Source organism: Macaca thibetana, chromosome 5 (genome assembly GCF_024542745.1).
Source record: "Macaca thibetana thibetana isolate TM-01 chromosome 5, ASM2454274v1, whole genome shotgun sequence".
Classification (NCBI taxonomy): domain Eukaryota; kingdom Metazoa; phylum Chordata; class Mammalia; order Primates; family Cercopithecidae; genus Macaca; species Macaca thibetana.
Window position 1 is genome coordinate 144142959 of NC_065582.1, and position 24513 is coordinate 144167471.

General features: G+C 41.8%; 1 protein-coding gene across 4 annotated transcripts in view; it reads left to right on the forward strand.

The window, feature by feature from the left end:
• Positions 1 to 24513, forward strand: part of ATP8A1 (ATPase phospholipid transporting 8A1) — a 266458-nt gene that overhangs the window by 119728 nt on the left and 122217 nt on the right. For all 4 annotated transcript variants that reach the window (XM_050791502.1, XM_050791504.1, XM_050791503.1 and 1 more), the window contains one exon: positions 2491 to 2560. In XM_050791502.1, coding sequence (XP_050647459.1) covers positions 2491 to 2560 — 70 coding nt within the window. The remainder of the gene's footprint in view (positions 1 to 2490; positions 2561 to 24513) is intronic.

The following is a 24513-nucleotide window of genomic DNA, read 5'->3' on the forward strand; positions in this document are numbered from 1 at the left end:
GAGGGGTGGTTGCATTGGGTGAGTTTTGTAGGCGAGAGAATGGAGTATGCTTAAATGCTTATGAACAGGATCCTTACAAAAGGAGAAGAGGCAGATTCAGGGGACAACAGCATAACCTTTGGATCGAGGTTACCAAGAAAGTGAGAGGAGGTTCACAGACATGTGGAAGGAAGGCCTCTGATAGGAGGAAAATGTTTCTTCCATCATTTCAGGAAAAAAGATGGAGGGGATGGTGCACACATAGATATGCACATTTTAATGGCAGAAAGAAAAGGGATTTATTTCCACCCCCAAAACAGAGACAGAGTGTCACTCTGTTGCCCAGGCTATAGTGCAGTGGCGTAATCTCAACTCACTGCAACCTCCGCCTCCCAAGTTCAAGCTATTCTCGTGCCTCAGCCTCTTAGCTGGGATCACAGGTGCACATCACCACGCCTGGCTAATTTTGTATTTCTAGTAGAGATAGGGTTTCACCATGTTGGCCAAGCTGGTCTCGAACTCCTGACCTCAAATGATCCCCCTGCGTCAGCCTCCCAAAGAGCTGGGATTATAGGCGTGAACCACCATACCCAGCCAAAAAGAGATTTCTTTTTTTTTTTTTTTTTTTTTGAGACGGAGTCTCTCTCTGTCGCCCAGGCTGGAGTGCAGTGGCCGGATCTCAGCTCACTGCAAGCTCCGCCTCCCAGGTTTACGCCATTCTCCTGCCTCAGCCTCCCAAGTAGCTGGGACTACCAAAAAGGGATTTCTTATCTGAGGTTTTCATCAAGGTGAATTTTTTCAAGGTTTTGGAGTGAGGAGGGAGCATGAGAGACTTGGAGAATGGAGAAGGCGTGCTGTAGCCCTGCACAGGGCGAGAGAGGAAGCTTGTTGGAATGTGATGGGTTACTGGGCAGTAAGGAGCACCCAGTTGGTGTTGTATATCATTTATTTGCTAATCCGTATGGCCGGATAACTTTCCTTCAGCAACTTCTACTTACTTTGATGTACCACAAAAGAGAGTTCTCATTCACCCAGTATTTGGAGGTTTCACCAGGAAAAGAGAAGAGCAAGAAGTTGATAAGTTTGGGACCACATTACCAAAGCTGGAGTAAAAGAGGCATGAATCAGGAAGGGCTAATGTAGAATGTGTAGGTGTCATTACAAAGGAGGCCCAGTTAAATGTATTCCTGATGTACAGGGATAGAGATTGGGGTAGTAATACGAGGAGCATTATGGATGAAGAAAGAGGAAACTTAAATATTTCTTTTTTCTTTTTTTTTTTTTTTTTTTTTTTTTTTTTTTTGAGACAGAGTCTCACTGTGTCACCCAGGCTGGAGTGCAGTGGCACTATCTTGGCTCACTGCAGCCTCCACCTCCCAGGTTCAAGCGATTCTCCTGCCTCAGCCTCCTGAGTAGCTGGGATTACAGGCACGCGACACCAGGCCTGGCTAATTTTTGTATTTTTCATAGAGACAGGGTGTCACCATGTTGGTCAGGCTGAGCTTTAAGTCCTGACCTCGTGATCCGCCTGCCTCAGCCTCCCAAAGTGCTGGAATTACAGGCGTGAGCCACCGTGCCCAGCTGGGAACTTAAATATTTCTAAATACCTCTGAAAGAAACTCCTGACTGTACACTATGATACCATAACTGACTGCGGCTGTATATTGAACTCATCTCAGTTTTTTAGCAGGTAAAACAAATAGATACATTTGAGTAGTCCTTTTCTGCCCTCCGTTCTGAGGAGGATGCTTATACGCTCATGGTCCAAATGAGTCCTGTCCTTTGTAATGCTGTCCCAGTTTCTTCCATTCACTGTTATTCGCTCTCTTTTTACTAATGCGTTGAAAGACGTACATTTGACAGACAGTTCTTTTTAAACGATGTCACCAACACAGTATTAAAATGTTTGTGCTCATTAGCTTAATTTTGCTGCATAAATCAGGTTTTTAGCATGACGCCAGTGGTTTGCTAGTCATCATTGAAGAACAATAGTTGTGAATGCTTAAGTTGTTTTTTAAAGTACTAGTATTTGCCCTCATGTGTGATGGGGTGTCACTGATTATCATTTCTATTTTTAATAAAAATTGATTTGTATTGATATTTCTATTTTTAATAAAAACTGTAACATAATTTATCCTTTAAGAAACTAACTTAAATATTTTTCACATCTGAAAACCTTGAACGAGGACTTTACTCTGGTGGGTGTGAGCTCTTGCAGGTTTCTTAGGAACTGTTTTGTCAACTATTCCACTAGAACAGTAGATGGTACCCTGGTGCCTTAAAAAGCATAATGTCTTAAAAAGCATAAAAAATGCCTTAAAAAGCGTAAAGCACCTTTTACAGGTGCCCAACTGTTCACCCAGGGGATAGTTTGTGTATGTGGAAGGTTAGGCCTCATGATTTTGTCAGATTTATTTTTTTACTGTGAATATTAAATATGTGAGGCATGACGAACATATAGATGCATATCCTTGGTACAATGACACATTATGCAAAACCTCTTTGTTTCAGTGCTAGAAAAAGAATGTCAGTGATTGTTCGCACTCCATCTGGGAAGTTACGACTCTACTGCAAAGGAGCTGTAAGTTTTTATTTTTATTTTTTACAGTTTTGATTTATGATGGTTTATAATGTACATGTTAGGCATTCTATGGAAATGTAACACAGATGTTTAACATAAAGTTGCTGACATACACTGTTGTTGGTGTTTTATAGTAATAGTGTTCAGCCTCTTCTGGTGAAATGTGGAATTCCTTCTGGGTAAATTTGGTGCTTTGAAAAACTTTGGCCTAGGTTATTTTTATAATTCAATTTTTGATACATAATATTTGAGGTTTATACTATATAAACTGTTAGAAGACAGTTAAATACAGAAAATATTTAAAAATTGTATTAGAATGTGATTCTAGTTTGAATCTAATTTTTTAAAGAACATAGAAATGGGAGAAAATTAGATCACAGTTACTACGATAATTATGTGATTAGTTTGTCTTGCATTGTTTTAATTATAACAATTTCTGACTTGACTTTGGTATACTGGCAGCTTATGTTGACAGAAATAGTAATATGTTATTCTAACTGAATTTTTCAAGTTAAATATATTTATACTCATGGGAAAATGAGAAATCTGACCAGGGCCCTTTTTTTTATTGAGATGAGTCAGTGTTTTCCTTCTGAACTGTTCTTTCCAGTTACCTAGTTTATAAACTTCCCAACTTGAAACATTCCTATTTTAAATAGAATCAACAACCTTGCTTTATCGCATAGAAACTTGGAAACTGAAATTAAGCTCAAGCCTATTATTTAAATTCATTTTGAGAATGTTAAATGCCTTGATTTAAAGACAATGAAATGCAGTTTTTGAATGCCTCGATTTTAAAACATTTTGGTAGAATTATTTCATGATGTCCCATGAATTTAGTTTTAGAATTCCTTTGATTTTGTGTTCTCATCGATTAAAACACCTAACATTTATTCATTGTATGCATTCTACCATCACAGTTTGAATTGGATTTTGGAGATAGGAAGATAAGACCTAACATTTGTCAGGAGCTTAGACTAGTCAGAGAAATATTAAATAAAAAGATTAGGATATAATTTTAAAGTGTACTATAAAGGTCTTCCACATTCCAAGAGTAATAGTCGTGATAAGGGAATAAAGAGAGCCTTCAACACATATACACCATGGAATACGATGCAGCCATAAAAAAGGATGAGTTCGTGTCCTTTGCAGGGACATGGATGAAGCTAGAAACCATCATTCTCAGCAAAATATCACAAGGACAGAAAATCAAACACCACATGTTCTCACTCATAAGTGGGAGTTGAACAATGAGGACACATGGATGCAGGAAGAGGAACATCACACACTGGGACCTGTTGTGGGGTAGGAGGCTGGGGGAGGGATAGCATTAGGAGAAATATCTAATGTAAATGATAAGTTGATGGGAGCAGCAAACCAAAATGGCACATGTATACCTATGTAACAGACCTGTATGTTGTGCACATGTACCCTAGAACTTAAAGTATAATAATAAAATAAATATTTTTTTAAAAAAGGAGACCTTTAAGACCTTCCACTTTAAATGGTTGATAAATGTCCAGTTTACAAAACCCAAATCACATCCTTTCTTGTATAGTTCAGAATCATCTTCTACCTAGAAACTTGTTTGAGGAGTTAAAGCTTTGAATAAAAAATAAAAATATTGGACTTCCATTTTTAATAATCATAGAATTAGCTTGCATATATTTTTGCTGTTCTGAAAAAAGTTTTAATGTATTTTATATAGACTTTATTTTTATAGCAGTTTTAAGTTCCCAGCAAAATTCAGCAGAAGATAGAGTTCACGTATGTGCCCTGCCATCACACACATACCTGGCCTCCCCATTATCAACATCCCCTACCAGAGCAGTACATTTGTAACAATCCATGATCTACATTGACATATCATTATCACCTAAACCCTAGACTGTACATGAGGGTTCACTCTTGGTATTAAATTCTATAGGTTTGGATAAATGTGTAGTGACATGTATCCACCATTATGGTATCATATACAGTATTTTCATTGCCCTACAAATCCCCTGTGCCCCACCTAGACATTTATCTCTTCCTTCAAGGCCCTGGCAACCACTGTTGCTGTTACTGTCCCCACTGTTCCTTTTACTGCCTTTTCCAGAATGTCATATAGTTAGAATGATATGGTATATAGCCTTTCTGGAATGGCCTCTTTCACTTAGTAATATTCATTTAAGGTTCCTCCGTGTCTTTTCACAGCTTGAGAGCTCCTTTCTTTTCAGCAGTGAAGAATCCATTGTCTGGATGTGCCACAGTTCATCCATTCACCTACTGAAGGACATCTTGGTCTCTTTCCAATTTTGGCAATTATATGAATAAAGCTACTACTGTAAACATGCATGTGCATGTTTTTGTGTAAACATGGGTTTTCATCTCATTTGGGTAAATACCAAGGAGAATAATTGCAAGATCTTACAGTAAGAGTATGTTTCATTTTGTAAGAAACGGACAAACTGTCTTCCAAGTGGCTATACCATTTTGCATTCCCATTAGCAGTTAATGAGCGCTTTTGTTGCTCCACATCTTCACCCAGATTTGATGTTGTCAGTGTTCTGGATTTGGGCTATTCTAATAGATGTGTATTTGATTGTTGGCTTAATTTCCAATTCCCTGATACATGATGTTGAACATTTTTTCATACGCTTATTTAACATCTGTATGTCTGCTGTGATGAGGTGTCTTCAGATCTTTTGCCCATTGTTAAATTGGTTCTTCATTTTCTTGTAGTTACTTTTTTATTTCTTAATTTTCTTTATTCATTTATTTATTAATTTTTAGAGACAGGGTCTCACTCTGTCTACCCAGGCTGGAGGGCAGTGATGTGATCATAGCGCATTATAACCTATAACCTCAGATCCCTGGGCTCAAGTGATCCTTGTGTCTCAGTCTTGTTTTTATTACTTGTACAAATTTATGGGGTACATGAGAAATTGTTACATGTATATAATGCAGAGTGATCAAGCCAGGATACTTAGAGTGTCCGTCAGCTTAGTACAATACATTTTTTGTGGAGTATAGTCACCCTACTCTGCTATCAAACATTGAATTGATTCCTTCTATCACACGGTATGTTTGTACTCTATAACCCAGTCCTCTTTATCCTCCCTCCTTCCTTCCTCCTCCCTCTGTCTCACCCTTCCCTCTTGGCGTTTGTACTCTCTACCTCTATGTGATCATATTTTTTTAGCTCTCACATGTAAGTGAGAATGTGCAATGTTTGTCATTTTGTGCCTGGCATATTTCACTTGATAATGACCTCCAGTTTCATCTGTGATGCTGCAAATGACATGATGTCATTATTCTTCATGGCTGAATAGTATACTGTTGTGTGTATGTACACTTTTTTTTTTATCTATTCGTCTGTTGATGGACACAAGTTAATTCCATATCTTTGCTATCGTGAATAGTGCTGCAATAAACATGTGAGTGCAGATATCCCTTTGATCATTGATTTTTTTTCCTTTGGGTGCATACCCAATAGTGGGATTGCTGGATTGAATGGTAATTCTAGTTTTTTTTGAGAACTCCCTATGCTGTTTTCCATAGTGGCTGTACTAGTTTACATTCCCACCAACAGTATGTATAGAGGTCCCTTCTCTCCACATCCTCGCCTACATCAGTTATTTGTTGTCTTTTTGACAATAGCCATTCTGACTGGGGTAAGATACATCTCATTCTGATTTTGATTTGCCTCTGATTACTACCGATGTTGAGCATTTTTTCATATACTTGTTGACTATTTGTATGTCTTCTTTTGAGAACTGCTTACTCATGTCCTTTACCCACTTTTTAAGGGAATTATTTGTTTCTTGTTGTTTCAGTTTCTTGTATATTCTGGCTATTAGTCCTTTTTAGGGTGAATAGTTTGCAGATATACTTTCTTCTGTTCAACAAATTCTCTTCACTCTGTTGTTTCTTTTGCTGTGCTTTTTAGGTTAATATAGTCCCATTTGTGAATTTTTGTTTTTGTTGCCTGTGTTTTCAAGATCTTGGTCATACATTTTTTGCCTAAACCAATGCCCAGGATAGTTTTCCCTAGGTTTTCTTCTAGTATTTTTATAAGTTTGAGTCTTATGTTGGCCATAAGTATTTGACTTTATTACTGGGCTCTTCATTCTCTTCCATTGGTCTATATGCCTATTTTTATACCACTACCATGCCGTTTTGGTGACTATGGCCTTATATAATATTATAGTTTGAGGTCAGGTTATGTGATGCTTCCAGATTTGTTGTTTTTGCTTAGTCTTGCTTTGGCTTTGCAGGCGTTTTTGGGTTCCATACAAAATTTAGGATTATTTTTTCTAATTGTGAAGAATGATGGTGATATTTTTATGGGAATTGCATTGAATTAGTAGATTGCTTTTAGCAGTAGGTCCTTTTTACAACATTGATTGTACCCATCCATGAGCATGGGATGTGTTTCCATCTGTTTGTGTCGTCTATGATTTCTTTCAGCAGTGTTTTGTAGTTTTCCTTGTAGAGGTCTTTCACCTCCTTGGTCAGGTATATTCCTAAGTTTTAATTTTTTTGCAGCTCTTGTAAAAGGTGTTGGGTTCTTGATTGATTCTCAGCTTGGTCACTGTTGGTGTATAGCAGAGCTACTGATTTGTGTGCATTAATTTTGTATCCTGAAACTTTGCTGAATTCATTTACCAGTTCTAGGAGCTTTTTGGAGGAGTTTTTAGGGTTTTTAGGTATATGATCATGTCATCCGCAAACGACGACAGTTTGACTTCCTCTTTACCAATTTGGATTCCCTTTATTTCTTTCTCTTATCTGATTGCTCTGGCTAGAACTTCCGTATTATGTTGAATAAAAGTGGTGAAAGTGAGCATCTTTGTCTTATTCCAGTTCTCGGGGGAATGCTTTCAACTTTTTGCCGTTCAGCATAATGTTGAGTGTGGGTTTGTCATAGATGGCTTTTATTACCTTAAGGTATGTCTCTTCTATGTCGATATTGTTGAGGGTTTTAATCATAAAGGATGCTGGGTTTTGTCAAATGCCTTTTCTGCATCTATTGAGATGATCATGTGGTTTTTTTTTTTTTTAATTCTGTTTATGTGGTGTATCACATTTATTGACTTGCAGATGTTAAACCATCTCTGCATCCCTAGTATGAAACCCACTTGATCCTGGTGGATTATCTTTTTGATATGCTGTTGGATTCAGTTAGCAAGTTTTGTTGAGGATTTTTGTATGTATGTTCATCAGGGTTATTGGTCTGTAGTTTCTTTTTGTTATATCCTTTCCTGGTTTTGGTATTAGGGTGATACTGGCTTCATAGAATGACTTTGAAAGTATTCCCTCTTTCTCTATCTTTGGAATAGTGTCAGTAGAATTGGTACCAATTCTTCTTTGAATGTCTGATAGAATTCAGCTGGGAATTCGTCTGGTCCTGGATCTTTTTTGTTGGTAACTTCTTAATTACCATTTCAATCTTGCTGCTGATCTGTTCAGAGATTCTATATCTTCCTGGTTTAATCTAGGAGAGTTGTATATTTCCAGGAATTTACCCATCTCCTCTGGGTTTTTTAGTTTATGCACGTATAAGTGTTCACAGTAGCCTTGAATGATCTTTTGTACTTTGGTCATGTTGGTTATATTATAATATCTCCTGTTTTGTTTCTAATTGAGTTTATTTGGAGCTTCTCTCTTATTTTCTTGGTTAATCTCGCTAATAGTCTATCAATTTTATTTCTTTTCAAAGAACCAACTTTTTGTTTAATTTATACTTTGTATTTTTTTGTTGTTGTTTCTATTTCATTTAGTTCTGCTCTGATCTTGGTAATTTATTCTGCTGGGTTTGGGGTTGGTTTGTTCTTGTTCCCCTGGTTCCTTGACATGTGACCTTAGATTGTCTATTTGTACTCTTTCAGACTTTTTGGTGTAGACATTTAGTACTATGAACCTTCCCCTTAGCACTGCTTGTGCTGTATCCCAGAGGTTTTGATAGTTTGTGTCACTGTTACTCAGTTCAAATAATTTTTTAATTTCCATCTTGGTTTCATTGTTGACCCAATGATCATTCAGGAGCAGGTTATTTAATTCTCATGTATTTGCATGGTTTTGAGGTTTCCTTTTGGAGTTGATTTCCAATTTGATTTCACTGTGGTCTAAGATAGTACTTGCTATAATTTCGAATTTCTTAAATTTGTTGAGACTTGTTTTGCGGCCTATCATATGGTGGTCTTGGAGAATGTTCCATGTGCTGATGAATAGAATGTATAATCAGCATTTGTTGGGTACAATGTTCTGTAAATATCTGTTAAGTCCATTTGTTCTAGGGTATAATTTACATCCTTTGTTTCTTTGTTGACTTTCTGTCTTGACCTGTCTGGTGCTGTCATTGGGGTATTTGAAGTCCCCCACTATTATTGTGCTGCTGTCTATCTCCTTTCATAAGTCTAGTACTAATTGTTTTATAAATGTGGGAGCTCCAGTGTTAAGTGCATATATATTTAGGATTGTAATATTTCCTGTTGAACTAGTCCTTTTATTATATAATGTCCCTCTTTGTCTTTTACTGCTGTTGCTTTATGTTTGTTTTGTCTAGTATAAGAATAGCTACTCCTGCTTGCTTTTGGTGTCCATTTGCATAGAATATCTTTTTCCACCCCTTTACCTTAAGTTTTATGAGCCCTAATATGTCAGTTAAGTCTCTCAAAGACAGCAGATACTTGGTTGGTGAATTCTTATCCATTCTGCCATTCTGTGTCTCTTAAGAGGAGCATTTAGGCCATTTACATTCAATGTTAGTATTGATATGTGAGGTTCTATTCTATTCATCATACTATTTGTTGCCCAAATACTTTTTTTTTTCCATCATGTTATTATTTTACAGGTCCTCTGAGATTTATGCTTTAAGGAAGTTCTATTTTGGTGTATTTCAAGGATTTGTTTCAAGATGTAGAGCTGCTTTTAGCAGTTCTTGTAGTGCTGGCTTGGTAGTGGCAAATTATCTGAGCATTTGTTTTCTGGAAAAGACGGTATCTTTCCTTCATTTATGAAGCTTAGTTTCACTGGATACAAAATTCTTGGCTGATAATTGTTTTGTTTGAGGCTAAAGGTAGGACCTCAGTCCCTTCTAACTTGTAGGGTTTCTGCTGAGAAATCTGCTGTTAATCTGATAGGTTTTCATTTATAGGTTACCTGATGTTTTTGCCTCATAGCTCTTAAGACTTTTTTCTTCATCTTGACTTTAGATAGTCTGATGACTGTGTGCTGAGGTGATGATCTTTTTGTGATGTATTTCTCAGGTGTTTTTTGAGCTTCTTGTATTTGGATGTCTAGATCTCTAGCAAGTCCAGGGAAGTTTTCCTCGATTATTCCTTCAAATATGTTTTCCAAACTTTTAGATTTCTCTTCCTTAGGAACACCAATTATTCTTAGGTTTGGTCGTTTAACACAATCCCAAACTTCTTGGAGGCTTTGTTCATTTTTTTTTTTATTCTTTTTTCTTTATCTTTGTCAGATTGGGGTAATTTAAAGGCCTTGTCTTTGAGCTCTGAAGTTCTTTCTTCTACTTGTTCAAATCTGTTGTTGAGACTTTCCATTTCTCTAAGTGTGGCCTTCATTTCCAGAAGTTGTTATTGTTTTTTATTTATGCCATCTGTTTCACTGGAGATTTTTCCATTCATATCCTGTATCATTTTTTGGATTTATTTAAGTTAGACTTCACCTTTCTCTGGTGCCTCATTGATTAGCTTAATAATTGACCTTCTGAATTCTGTTTTGGCAATTCAGGGATTTCTTCTTGAATTGGATCCATTGTGGTGACTTAGCATGATCTTTTGGGGTATTAAAAAACCTTGTTTTGTCATGTTACCAGAAATGTTTTTCTGTTTCCTTCTCATTTGGGTAGACTATGGCAGAGGGAAGAGCTGGGGCTCAAGGGCAAATGTTTAGATTCTTTCAGCCCATGGAATACTCCCTTGGCTTGGTGTTCTTCCCCTTCCTCTAGGGATGGGGCTTACTGAGAGCCAAACTGCAGTGATTGTTATTTCTCTTCTTGATCTAGCCACCCAGCAGAGATATCAGGCTCTGGGCTGGTCCTGGGAAGTGTCTGCACAGAGTCCTGTGATATGATCCATCTTCAGGTCTCTCAGCTGTTTTGGTGGAGGTAGCAGGGGAGTGAAGTGGACTCGGAGAGGGTCCTTGGTTGTATTTTTGTTAAGTGAGCTGGTTTTGTTTTGTCTGGCCTCTAGCCAGGAGGTGGCACTTTCAAGAGCTCATCAGCTGCAGTAGTATAGGGAGGATGCAAGCTTGCCCTAGGGTCAGGCAGTAGGTGAAGCCATAGAGCTCCCAAGAGATGTCCTTTGTCTTCAGCTACTAGGGTGGGTAGACAAAAACTAACAGGTAGGGGCAGAGTCAGGCATATCTGAGCTGAGACTCTCCTTGGGTGGGACTTGCTGAGGCTGCTGTGGGGGATGGGGGTGCGGTTCCTAGGCCAATGGAGTAATGTTCCCAGGGGGATTATGGCTGCCTCTGCTGCATCACACACATCACCAGGGAAGTGGGGGAAAGCTGGCAGCCATAGGCCTTGACCCAGCACCCATGCAGCCTGCAGCCCAAAAGGCTGGTCTCACTCCTACCATGCACCCCCAACAGCACCAAGTTTATTTCTGAGCAGCCAGTGAGCAAGGCTGAGAACTTGCCCCCAGCTACAAGCTTCCTAGCTGAGAAAGCAAGCTGTGACTCACAGTTCCTCAGCTGTCCCATGAAACCCACAGTGGCAGTCTACCTCCTTCAAAAAGTGTGGTTTCTCTCGGCTTTCCTGGTATGTTCATGTGGTAGTTCTTGGAGCAAAAGTTCATGTCACGCACGTCCGTGTGAAGAGAGTCCACCAAACAGGCTTTGTATGAGCAACAGACTATTTATTTCACCTGGGTGCAGGCAGGCTGAGTCCAAAAAAGGAGTCAGCAAGGGTGGGATTATCATTAGTTGTTATAGGTTTGGGATAGGCATACAAAGTACATTCTTAAGGGTGGGGGAGAATATTACAAAGTACCTTCTTAAGGGTGGGGGAGAATATATCGTATCAGTTAGGGTGGGGCAGGAACAAATCACAATGGTGGAATGTCATCAGTTAAGGCTATTTTCACTTCTTTTGTGGATCTTCAGTTGCCTTTGGCCATCTGGATGTATACATGCAGGTCACAGTGGGTATGATGGCTTAGCTTGGGCTGAGAGGCCTGACATTCCTGTCTTCTTATATTAATAAGAAAAACAAAACAAAATAGTGGTGAAGTGTTGAGGCGGCGAAAATTTTTAGGGGTGGTATGGAGAGATAATGGGTGATGTTTCTCAGGGCTGCTTCGAGTGGGATTAGGAGCAGCATGGGAACCTACAATGGGAGAGATTAAACTGAAGAAAGATTTTGAGGTAAGGGGTGATATTGTGGGGTTGTTAGAAGGAGCATTTGTCGTTTGGAATTATTGGTGATGACCTGGATGCAGTTTTGTATGAATTGAGAAACTAAACAGAAGACACAAGGTCCAAATAAAAGAAGGAGAAAAATAGGTATTAAAGGAGTACGAATTGGGAGTACCCAGGACATCCAATTAGTGTCCAAGGGGGTTCAACGTAATTATTTGCTTGGTTGACGAGTTTTTGGGCTCTATCTTTGAGTTTTTTATGTTGTCATATACCAGGCCAGATTGATTTAGGTAAAAACAACACTCTTCATTTAAAAATATACAGATTCCTCCTTTTCAGCAGTGACTAAATTGAGGTCTCAGCGATTTTGGAGGAAAGAGAAATGCAAAGCCAGCAATTGTTTGTTAAAGAAGGATTAGAAATGGCTGGAGAGAGTGAGTGAGATTGATAGTGTGGTGGAGATAGCTGGGGAGAGGTATAGGGAGGCTTAAGAACAGGAACGAAAATAAGAGTGAATATAAAAGTAAAGAATAGGACTTCATCAGGGTGAAAGTATTGGAGTGTACCCTAGCAAAGATCATCTGTCCACTCCAAGAGGGAGTCAAGAGTGGCAGACTGGGGATAGAGTTTCACAATGGAAAGGAAATGAGAGGTTTTAAGAGGCGGGCTAACAGCTTGTAACCTACATGGAAGAGGTTATGAAATGATGACAGAATAGAATGGGCCTGTGAGGCTGGAAGATTTTTTTTTTTTTTTTTTTTTTTTTTTTTTTTTTTTTTTTTTTTTTTTTTTTTTTTTTTTTTTTGGTCTAAGAACCATATGCCTTGAGTGGAGAGGGATTGATAGGTGGAAACTTCAGTGGGAGAGTAAATAGGAGTGACCAATGAGAAGGAGAAAAACTGGCCACGAGGGACAGAAGTTGGGACGCTAGCTGCTTCTTTAGCTACCTTGTCAGCATAAGCGCCCTCAGCGATGGGATCTGATGCCTTTTGATGGCCCTTGCAGTGAATGACTCCAGCTTCCTTTGGAAGTAAAGCAGCTTCAAGAAGAGTTTTTATTAAAGAGTCATTAATGATGGAGGACCCTTACATAGTGAGGAAATTTCTTTCTGCCCATGTAACAGCATGGTGGTGCAGGATATGGAAGGCATATTTAGACACAGTATAAATATTGATGTGTATTCCCTTTACAAGAGTGAGGGCCAGAGTTAAGGCAATGAGTTTGGCTTGCTGAGAGATAGTAGAGGGGGGCAGACCAGTAGCCTCAGTGATAGATGTGGAAGATACTGTAGCATAGCCTGCCTTTGCTGTTGAGTAGAAATTAGGCCTGGTGGAGCTGCCGTCAATAAACCAAGTGTGATCAGGGTGAGGAACATGAAAGAAGGGAATATGGGGAAATGGCATGAATGCCAGGTGGATCAGAGAGATAACAGTCATGGGGGTCAGGCGTGGTATCCGGAATAATGTGGGAGGCCAGATTGAAGTCTGGGCCAGGAACAATGATAACTGTGGGAGACTCAACAAAGAGTGAGTACAACTAAAGGAACAGGGGAGCAGAAGGTATACGTGTCAGGTGTGAGGAAGAAAATAGACTTTGGAAGTTATGAGAACTGTAGAGAGTGAGTTGAGCATAGTTTGTGATTTTGAGGGCCTCTAAAAGTATTAGGGCAGTGGTGGCCACCGCATGGAGACATGATGGCCAGCCTAAAACAGTAAGGTCAAGTTGTTTGGACAGAAAGGCTACAGAGCACAGTCCTGGTCCTTGTGTAAGAATTCCAGCTGCACAGCCCTGCACTTCAGCTGTGTGTAATGAAAAGTGTTGGGATGAGTCAGGGAGAGCTAGTGCGGGAGCAGTCTCTAAAGCTGTCTTCAAGGAACGGAAAGTGGAGTAGGGAGAGGATTTACGATCTGTGGGGTCCTAGGTTTCCTTTTGTGAGTTTATATAATGCTTTTGTTAGGATGGCAAAACCAGGTATCCAACCATGCCTAGGAAGGAAAGGAATTGTTGTTTTGTAGAAGGGGTTGGAGTTTGAGAGTTCAGTCAGACATGATTGGCAGGGAGAGCACATGTGTTTTTATGAAAAATTATGCTGAAGTAGGTAATGGATGGAGAAGAAATTTGAGCTTTGGAAGGGGATGCCCAATATCCCTTGGAAAATAAATGTTGAAGGAACAGGAGGGTGTCTTGTTGAGAAGATTCAAAGGAGGAGCTACAAAGTAGAAGGTCATCAATATATTGAATACGGTGAGAAGCGGAGGGGAGGAAATAAAGTAAATCTTGAGAAAGACCTTGGCTGAAGTAATGAGGGCTGTCTCTGAAGCCTTGCAGCAGTACAGTTCAGGTAAGCTGCTGGAACTGATGGGTGTCAGGGTCAGTCCCCAGGTAAAAGCAAACAGAGGCTGGGATGAGGGGTGTAGAGGAACAGCGAAAAAAGCATCTTTAAGATCAAGAATGGAATAGTGTGTGGTGGAGGAAGGTATTGAGGACAATAGAGTGTATGGGTTGGACACCACAGGGTGGATAGGCAAAACAATTTGGTTGATAAGGCACAGATCCTGAACTAACCTGTAAGACTTGTCCGGTTTTTGAACAGGTAAAATGGGAGAATTGTAAGGAGAGTTTATAGGTTTTAGAAGCCTATGCTGTAGCAGGCAAGTGATAACAGGCTTTAATCCCCTTAAAGCTGTTGTGGAATGGGATACTGGCATTGAGCAGAATAAGGGTGATTAGGTTTTAATGGGATAGTAATGGATGTGTGATCGGTTGCCAGGGAGGGAGTGAAGGTGTCCCATACTTGTGGGTTAAGGTGGGGGGATACGAGAGGAAGACGCGAGGGAGGCTTTGGGTTGGGAAGAAGGGTGGCAATGAGATGTGGCTATAGTCCAGGAATAATCAGGAAAGCAGATAATTTGGTTAAAATGTCTCAGCCTAATAAGGGAACTGGGCAGGTGGGGATAACTAAAAAAAGAGTGCATAAAAGAAAGTTGTCCTAGTTGGCACCAGAGTGGGGGAGTTTTAAGGGGTTTTGAAGCTTGGTTGTCAATACCCACAACAGTTATGGGGGCAAGAGAAACAGGCCCTTGAAGGTAATGTGGAGTGGGTAGCCCCCGTATCAATTAAACAGGGGATGGACTTACCCTCCACTGTAAGAGTTACCCAAAGCTTGGCGTCCATGATGGTCCAGGAGGCTTCCAAAGCGATCAGGCAGCATCAGTCTTCAACTGCTAAGCCAAGGAGATCTGAGAAGGAGTCAGCCAAGGAACGTTGGGTTTGGACTCCAGGGGCTTTAGGAGTGGCGGCAATGTGAGTCAGACAGTCCAGCCTCCAGTGGGGGCCCGCACAGGCAGGGCACGGCTTAGGAGGAATCCCAGGCTGTGGGCATTCTGAGACCCAGTGGCCAGGCTTTTGGCATTTGCAGCAAGGTGCATGAGGATGTTTTGAAGGAGCCCCAGCTTGGATGTTCTGAAGTTTTTGTATGCTGGAGACATAGTTGTGGGTTGTCTTACAGCAGAGGCAAGTAGCTGTAACTCAGAAGTGTGTTGCTGTCTGGCTACCTCCTCTCTATTGTACACCTTGAAGGCGAGGTTGATTAATTCCTGTTGTGGGGTTTGAGGACTGGATTCCAATTTTTGAAGCTTTTTTCTAATGTCAGGTGTTGACTGTGTGATAAAATGCATATTAAGGTGGCCTTCTGGCCCCTCTGGGTCCAGGGCGGTAAAGCATCTAAGGGTTGTTGCCAAATGTGCCATGAACTGGGCTGGGTTTTTATATTTAATTAAAAAGAGCCTAAATGCTAACTGATTTGGGAGAGGTCACATAAAGAAAAAAGGAGCATTAACCTTGACTATGCCTTTAGCGCCTGTCACCTCTTTAAGAGGAAATTGTTGGGCAGGTTGGGGAGGGCTAGTCGCAGAATGAAACTGTAAGCCAGACCGGGTGTGAGGAGGGGAGGTGATAGAAAGATTATAAGGTGGGGGAGCAGAGGCTGAGGAAGAATTGGGACCTGGCTCAGCCTGGCAAGGAGCAGCCTAGGGAGAAAGGGAGAGGTCAGATGAGTCCGTAGAAAAGAAGGATTCAAAGAACTCAGAGCTTGGGGTGGAGACCGAAGGAACAGACAGGAGAGAAAGAAGAAAGATTTGGGGTGAGTCGCATTGGGAGCAGAGACTCGGGAGGGACCAATGTGTAGCAGAATACCTGGACGTCAGGTACCTCAGACCAGTTGCCCATTTTTTGACAAAAAATTATGTAGATCTTGTAGGATAGACAAATCAAAAGTGCCATTCTCTGGCCTCTTGGAACTACTGTCAAGTTTGTATTGGGGCCAAGCAGTATTGCAGAAGAAAATTAGGCAGTTAAGTTTTAGGTCAGGTGTGAATTGATAAGGTTTTAAGTTCTTGAGAACACAGCCTAAGGAACAAGAAGGGGGAATGGAGGGTGGAAGGTTGCCCATAGGGAAGGAGGTAAACTTAAAGAGAAAGGTAGAGACACAGAGAAGGCAGGTGGGGAGCAGCCAAAGCAGACATCCCTGCAATTGACTTGCCACCAAGGGAATGTGGGTGAATGACCAAGGCAGGCATCCCTGCAGTGATCAGACACCAATGTAATGTGGGTGAATAATCAGGCAGGTGTCCCCACAGTGATTAAACACCAAGGGAAGGCTGTCTTCCCGAGTCCGTGACCGGCCCCGGAGTTTTGGGTCCACGGATAAAGTGTGTCTCCTTTGTCTCTGCTAGAGAAGAAAAAGAACTGGAATTGGAAGGACAGGGAGATTGAAGGGTAGCGAGAGAGACTGGAGAAGAGTGAAAAGACCACTTACCTGATTTGAAATTGGTGAGATGTTCCTTGGGCTGGTTGGTCTGAGGACCTGAGGTCATAGGAGGATCTCCTCATGGAGTGAGGGCAAGGACAGGGGACCGGTCTCCCAAAGGAGTTCTCCTGTCCCGAGTCTTCGGCACCAAATGTCACGTGCATCCGTGTGAAGAGAGTCGACCAAACAGGCTTAGTGTGAGCAACAAGGCTATTTATTTCACCTGGGTGCAGGCGGGCTGAATCCGAAAAAGGAGTCAGCAGAGGGTGGTGGGATTATCATTAGTTCTTATAGTTTTGGGATGGGCATACAAAGTACATTCTTAAGGGCAGGGGCGAATATTATGAAGTACCTTCTTAAGGGCAGGGCAGAATATATCGTTTCAGTTAGGGTGGGGCAGGAACAAATCACAATGGTAGAATGTCATCAGTTAAGGCTATTTTCACTTCTTTTGTGAATCTTCAGTTGCTTCAGGCCATCTGGATATATATGTGCAGGTCACAGGGGATATGATGGCTTAGCTTGGGCTCAGAGGCCTGACAGTTCACAATATGAGTCTCCACACTGCTTCATCCATCTGAGTGGGAGTTGCAAGTTAGTCCTGCCTCCTATCTGCCATTTTCAGCATTGGTATTTTGATAGGGATTGCATTGAATCTATAGATTGCTTTGGGCAATATGGTCATTTTAGTGATATTATTCCAGTCCAGTAGGGCATGGGATGTTTTCCATTTTTTTGTGTGTCACCTTCAATTTCTTTTCTTTTCTTTTTTTTTTTTTTTTTTGAGATGGAGTTTGTCGCCCAGTCTGGAGTGCAGTGGCACAATCTCGGCTCACGACAACCTCCACCTTCTGAGTTCAAGTGATTCTTCTGCCTCAGCCTCCTGAGTAGCTGGGATTACAGTCACCCGCCATCATGCCCAGCTAATTTTTTGTATTTTTTGTAGAGACAGGGTCTCACCATGTTGGCCAGGCTGGTCTTGAACTTCCGACCTCAGGTAATTAGCCCACCTTGGCCTCCCAATGTGCTGGGATTACAGGCATGAGCCATCACACCCAGCCTTCAATTTCTTATACCAGTGTTTTGTTTTTCTTGTAGAGATCTTTCACCTCCTTGGTTAAATTTATTCCTATGTATTTTTGTGTGTGTGTGTGTGTGTGTGTGTGTGTGTGTGTGTGTGTGTGTGTGTGTGTGTATTTTTTTGAGACAAGGTCTCACTCTGCTGCCCAGACTGGAGTGCAGTGATATGATCACTGCAGCCTTGACTTCCTGTGTTCACATGATCCTCCCACCTCATACTCCCGAGTAACTGGGACTACAAGCATGCACGACCACACCTGACTGACTTTTTTGTATTTTTTGTAGAGGTGGGGTTTTGCCTTGTTGCTCAGGCAGGTCTTGAATGCCCACCTCAGCCTCCCAGAGTGCTAGGATTACAGGCCTGAGCCACCGCACCTGGCCCTGGTTTTTTATGACTGTTGTCAGTGGGATTGGCTTTTTTCTTTCTTATCTAGATATTATTGGTATAGAGAAGTGCTACTGATTTTCGTACATTGATTTTGTATCCTGCAACTTTACTGAATTCGTTTATTGAAATCTGTTTTTTGGTAGAGTCTTCAGGTTTTTGTAGATATAAGATCATGTCATCAGCAAAGAGGAACAATTTGACTTCCTCTTTTCCAATTTGTATTCCTTTTATTTCTTTCTCTTGCTGATTGCTCTGGCCTCGACTTCCAGTACTGTTTTGAATAACTGTGATGAAAGAGGGCTTCCTTATCTTGTTCCAGTTCGTGGAGGAAAGCTTTCAGCTTTTCCCCATTCGATATGATGTTAGCTGGGGAATTGGTGAGGAAATACTCATGACAGTTAGTCCTTGTTTCTGCAGCTGGTCATGTAGTCATAACTGGTATTGATGACATTGATGACTGCCTTCTTCTGCTACCCACTCTGTATTCCCTTTGCCTTCAGCAAGCACCTCAGCAAGTTGTGGGTTTTTTCCTGGTGGAGTGACATAAACCTTCATTCCTGAAGGATCTGGACCATTTGTAGTCCTGCCTGCATTGGGCTATTGCAGTTTCCCATTGATCCCATTAATCACAGGGTGCAGTAATACTAAGAGACACCCTAATGGATCTCCTGTATTCCATGCATACTCTTCGCTACCCCTATTATGGAGCAGTAGACTGATTTCATTTTGGTAGTCTGGGTCAGTCACCCCAGCCAACACTGTAACTCCCTCCTCAGCCTGTTGACTTAAAGATAGGAGGAGCCCAAAGTGTCCAGGTGGTAATCTTAACTTCCAGTTTAATTGAATCACTGTTGTGTCTCCTGATGACAGTGTTCCTCCCTCTGGAACTAAGACCTCTAGGCCAGCAGAACATAATGTCACAGGAACAGGAAGCAAATATGTTGCTAGTGGATGACTAGGGGTGATGGTAGTGGTGCCACTTCCACTTCCACGCCTTGATTCCTGGATCCCTGACTCCTGACTATGGGAGAAACAGTACCATATATTGGACGCTGATTCAGAGCATACACGGCCTTCTGGAGAACTTTGCTCCCGCCCTGCAAAATGTTGTCACCTAGTTGGCATTGTAATTGTGACTCAAAAGGCCATTCCACCGTTCTATCAATCCAGCTACTTCAGGATGATAGAAACATGGTAAGACCAGTGAGTTCCATGAGCATGAGCCCACTGCCACACTTCTTTAGCTGTGAAGTGAGTGCCTTGGTCAGAGGCAGTACTGTGTGGAAGACTGTGAGTCCACAGATGGTAATCTTGGCAGAAGCACTGTGTGCAGGATAGGCAAACCCATGTCAAGAGTAAATGTCTATTCCAGTGAGGACAAACCTCTGCCCTTTCCATGATGCAACAATCTGCCACCAGGTGGCTGGCTGATCACCCCAAAGAATGGTGCCATATCAAGGGCTCAGTGTTGGTCTCTGCGGCTGGCAAATTGGGCTCAGCAGTGGCCGTAGCCAGGTCAGCCTTGGTGAGTAGAAGTCCATGTTGCTGAGCCCATGCATAACCTCCACCCCTGCCACCATGGCCACTTTGTTCATGGGCCCATTGGGTGATGACAGGGGTGGCTGGGGAAAGAGGCTGAGTGGTGTCCACAGAACAATTCATCCTATCCACTTGATTCTTAAAATCTTCCTCTGCTGAGGTCACCCACTGGTGAGCACTCACATGGGATACAAATATCTTCACAGCTTTTGACCACTCAGAGAGGTCCATCTGCATACTTCTTCCCCAGATTTCTTTGTAACCAATTTTCCAGTCATGCTTCTTCCACGTCCCTGACCATCCAGCCAAATCATTGGCTACAGCCCATGAATCAGTATATAATCGCACATCTGGTCATTTTTCCTTCCATGCAAAGTGCACAACCAGGTGCACTGCTTGAAGTGCTGCCCACTGGGAAGATTTCCCTTCACCGCTGTCATTCAGGGATGTTCTAGAAAGGGACTGTCATGCTGCAGCTGTCCAATTTTGAGTAGTGCCTGCATATTGTACAGAACCGTCTGTGAACCAGGCCCTAGTCTTCTCTTCCTCTGTCAACTGATCATAGGGGAAACTCCCCATGAGGCCATTGGTGCAGGCTGGGGGAGAGAAGACAGAGTGGGAGGAGTGGAGACCATGGGCACTTGAGCCACTTCCTCACGTAACTTACTTGTGCCTTCAGGACCTGATCAAGCCCCATCACATATATACCACTTCAATTTGATGATGCAATGCTGCTGTGCACGGCCCACTTCATGGCTAGATGGGTCAGAAAGCACCCAGTTCATGATAGGCAGTTCAGATCGCACCGTGACTTGATGACCCATGGTCAAATGTTCAGTTTCCACCAAAGCCCAGTAACAAGCCAAGAGCTGTCCTTCAAAAGGAGAGTAGTTACCTGCAGATTATGGCAGGGCCTTGCTCCAAAATCCGAGATGCCTCCGCCGTGATTCACCTATGGGGGCCTGCCAAAGGCTCCAAACAGCATCCCCATCTGCCACTGACACCTCAAACACCATTGGATCTGCTGGGTCATATGGGCCAAGTGGCAGAGCAGCTCATACAGGACCTGTCTCCTGTTCTGGACCCCACTCAAAACTCAAAACTGGCAGCCTTCTGGGTCACTTGATAAATGGGCCAGAGTAACACACCCAAATAAGGAATGTGATGCCTCTAAAATCCAAATAAGCCGAGTAGGCATTGTGCCTTTCACTGTAGGAGGGGCCAAATGCAACAACTTATCCTTCACCTTAGAAGGAATATCTCAACAATCCCCACACCACTGGACCCCTAGAAATTTTACTGAGGTAGAGGGTCCCTTAATTTTAGTTAGGTTTATTTCCCATCCTCTGGCGTGCAAATGTCTCACCAGTAAGTCCACTGTGTTTGCTACACCCTGCTCACTGGATGCAATCAGTATGTCATCAGTGTGATGGACCAGTGTGATATCTTCTGGAAATGAAAAGCAATCAGGGCTTTCTGAATAAGATCATGACACAAAACCAGAGGGTTGATATACTCCTGAGTTAGAACAGCAAAGGTAATTGAAGGCAAATTATGGGCAGGAGTGAAGAAAAAGGAATTTGCCAAGTCAGTGGCTGCATACCAGGTACAAGGAGATGTGTTAATTTGCTCGAGCAATGAAACCACATCTGGTACAGCAGCTGCAATTGGAGTCACCCCTTGGTTAAGCTAATGGTAATCCACAGATCATTCCCCAAAGATCTATCTGTCTTCTGCACAGGCCAAATGGGAGAGTTGAATGGGGGTGGTGGAAATCACCACCCTTTCGTCTTTCAAGTCCTTGATGGTGGCACTAATCTCTGCAGTCCCTCCAGGGATGTGATACCATTTTTGATTTACTATTTTTCTAGGTAGAGGCAGCTCTAATGGCTTCCGTTTGGCCTTTCCCACCATAATAGCACTCACTCTACCAGTCAGGGAGCCAGTGTGGGGATTCTGCTAGCTGCCAAGTATGTCTATGCCAATTATGAGTTCTGGCACCAGGGAAATGACCACAGGATGAGCCTGGAGACCCACTGGACTCACTCTAAGTCGGAGCTGAGCTAAAACTCCATTAATTACCTGACCTCCATAAGCCCCTACTTTTAACTGGAGGACCACGGTGACATTTTGGGTCCCCTGGAATCATTATCAGCTCAGAGCCAGTGTTCAGTAGTCCCCAAAATGTCTGATCATTTCCCTTTCCCCAGTGCACAGTTACCCTGGTAAAAGGCCAGAGGTCTCTTTGGGGAAGGATGGGAGAACGATTAACAGCATAAATTGTCGGTAATGCAGTGGGGTCTTTTTTCAAGGGGACCCAGCCTCCCCTTCATTCAGGGGGTTCTGGGTCTGTAAACTGGCTCAAGTTTGGAAATTGATTGAGGGGCTGTGATTCTCGGTTTTTGTAATTCAAATTAGTCTTTTATCCGTTTGACCTAGAAGTTTTCTGCTTATATAAGTTTGAAAACTCAGGCAATTCTTTTTTAGTGTAGCACATCTACTATGAGTCATACTCTCGTCCTCACCTCCAGGGGCCCACTGGGACTTTAGTCTAGTTATAGTCTAGAAGCAAACAGGGGTGTTGGGGGTGGCTCCTGAAGAGAATCAACATCATCTTGCCTGGCAACTGCCTCAGGGGAGGACATCATTGTTACCGCAGGCAGCACAGGGTTTATCTTCTCAGACAGAGGTGGAAAGGCTGATGGCTGAGAGGGTTCAGAGAGGGGATGTTGCCACTCCTGGGAATGGGGAAGCTGTTACTTCTGGCAAAAAAAGGTTCATCAGAGTTTACAAATTCAGTGTCCCCAGCTTCATCAGGGTCCTCTCACATGTCCCTGCAGGATCCCATTCTTTTCCAATCAATGCCCTCACTTTAATAGTAGACACCTGTAGAGGCTGTTCATGCATCTTTCCTTGCAGGTCAGCCACTCGCATGATAACAGCTTGTGTCTATTTTTCCACAACTTCAGCTCTTTCCCTGCAGGAGATAAGACTCTCACTCAGGGCAATCTTAGCAGATTTGAGACTCAGTATCTGCTTCTGAAGCCAGGAGATAGAATCCCTGAGTTCATCATTTTCTTTCATTACTTTGTCCACTGAACTTAGGAGCAACCAACCAGCTTCATTATGTTCCTTGGTTCTCCACACATGGCCAAAGGTATTATGTTTAGAGTCACTAAACTCATTGCCTCTCATGAACGAAGAATCAGGAATGTCAAATGCATTTATTTTACATAATTCTCCGAACAGTTTACGCCAAGGACTATCAGTGTTCTGCATACTACTAGAAGTAGAGTCCTTAGCATTTTGGGGTCTAATCATATTAAGCAGCCAGAAACTCCAAAACGAATGAAAGAACTCCATCTTAATATTCTGTTCCTCTAGAACCACTCTTGGTACCAAAATCTGTATTAAGGTTCTCTAGAGGGACAGAACTAATAGAATAAATACATATATATAAAGGGGAATTTATTAAGCATTAACTCACACAATCACAAGGTCCCACAATAGGCCGTGGGACCTGCAGGCTGAGGAGCAAGGAGAGCCAGTCCAAGTTCCAAAACTGAAGAACTTGGAGTCCGATGTTCCAGGGCAGGAAGCACAGGAGAGAGATGTAGGCTGGGAGGCTAGGCCGGTCTTGCCATTTCATGTTTTTCTGCCTGCTTTATATTCGCTGGCAGGTGACTAGATTGTGCCCACCCAGATTAAGGGTGGGTCTGCCTTCCGGAGCCCACTGACTCAGATGTTAATCTCCTTTGGTAACACCCTCACAGACACACCACATCCTTCAATCCAATCAAGTTGACACTCAGTATTAACCATCACAGTGTTTATTCGTTTTTCACGTATAGGCATGGCCAGCCGATTGCGATTGTTGTTTTAAAAACATACTATACATTTCATGCAGAAGGCCACATCTTTCTTCTGCTTTTTCTCAACACTATAAAGAAGGTAGAAAATTAATTTTTCCCATTCTAAACGTCAACTTCTTCCACTAGAACGGTTGGATACACTACATAATTTAATCCTTTTAACTATATTACTTATCACTTGTTTTCATGATTTTAGTGTTTTCAAATATTTTCTTAGTTTTCGAGTGGACTGTATTAATATCATTGAAAATATTATTTTAAAATTTAATTCTTCTTAAAAGAAGAATTTACAAATTATTCTTCTCATTCTCAGAAAGGAGCCATGAGGGGAAGCTATCATTTCCTTTTGCTTTGCCCCCCTTCCTATTCATCATCACTGAAAAAATGAAAAGAAATTCATAATTGCAGCTTGGAATACTCCATCTGTTCTGAGGTCACTAAGTTCTGTTTCTCTCAAGGGTTCTAAATCATACTTCATTAGTCTGCTTCCAAATATCAGCCCTGAGACTGGAGACCCCAAAATGGGTAATACCACTGAGAGAGTAATTGCAGATAAATGATTTATTTTTTCCTGGTCTAATAAAACCATGAAGGTTGAATACGAAAATTCTTAAAGCACTAAACCAAAGCTGGATAATAACTAAAGGAATAATAGGCAATTTATAAAAGAGCAAAAACTAGAGAAGCATAAGTGGTACGTGAAGTTAAAGCTGAAAAGAACTTTAAACATAATCCGGTAACCAAATTTTACAGATTAAGTAAACTGAGTCTTAAAGCTAAAGTGACACAATCAGAAATATATGGCTATTTAAGGCATTTCGAGATTTGTCCAAGGTTCTCCCCACAATACCCACTGGCCCTTTCAGTGGATTTAGTCCTGTATTTCTTAAAGTTT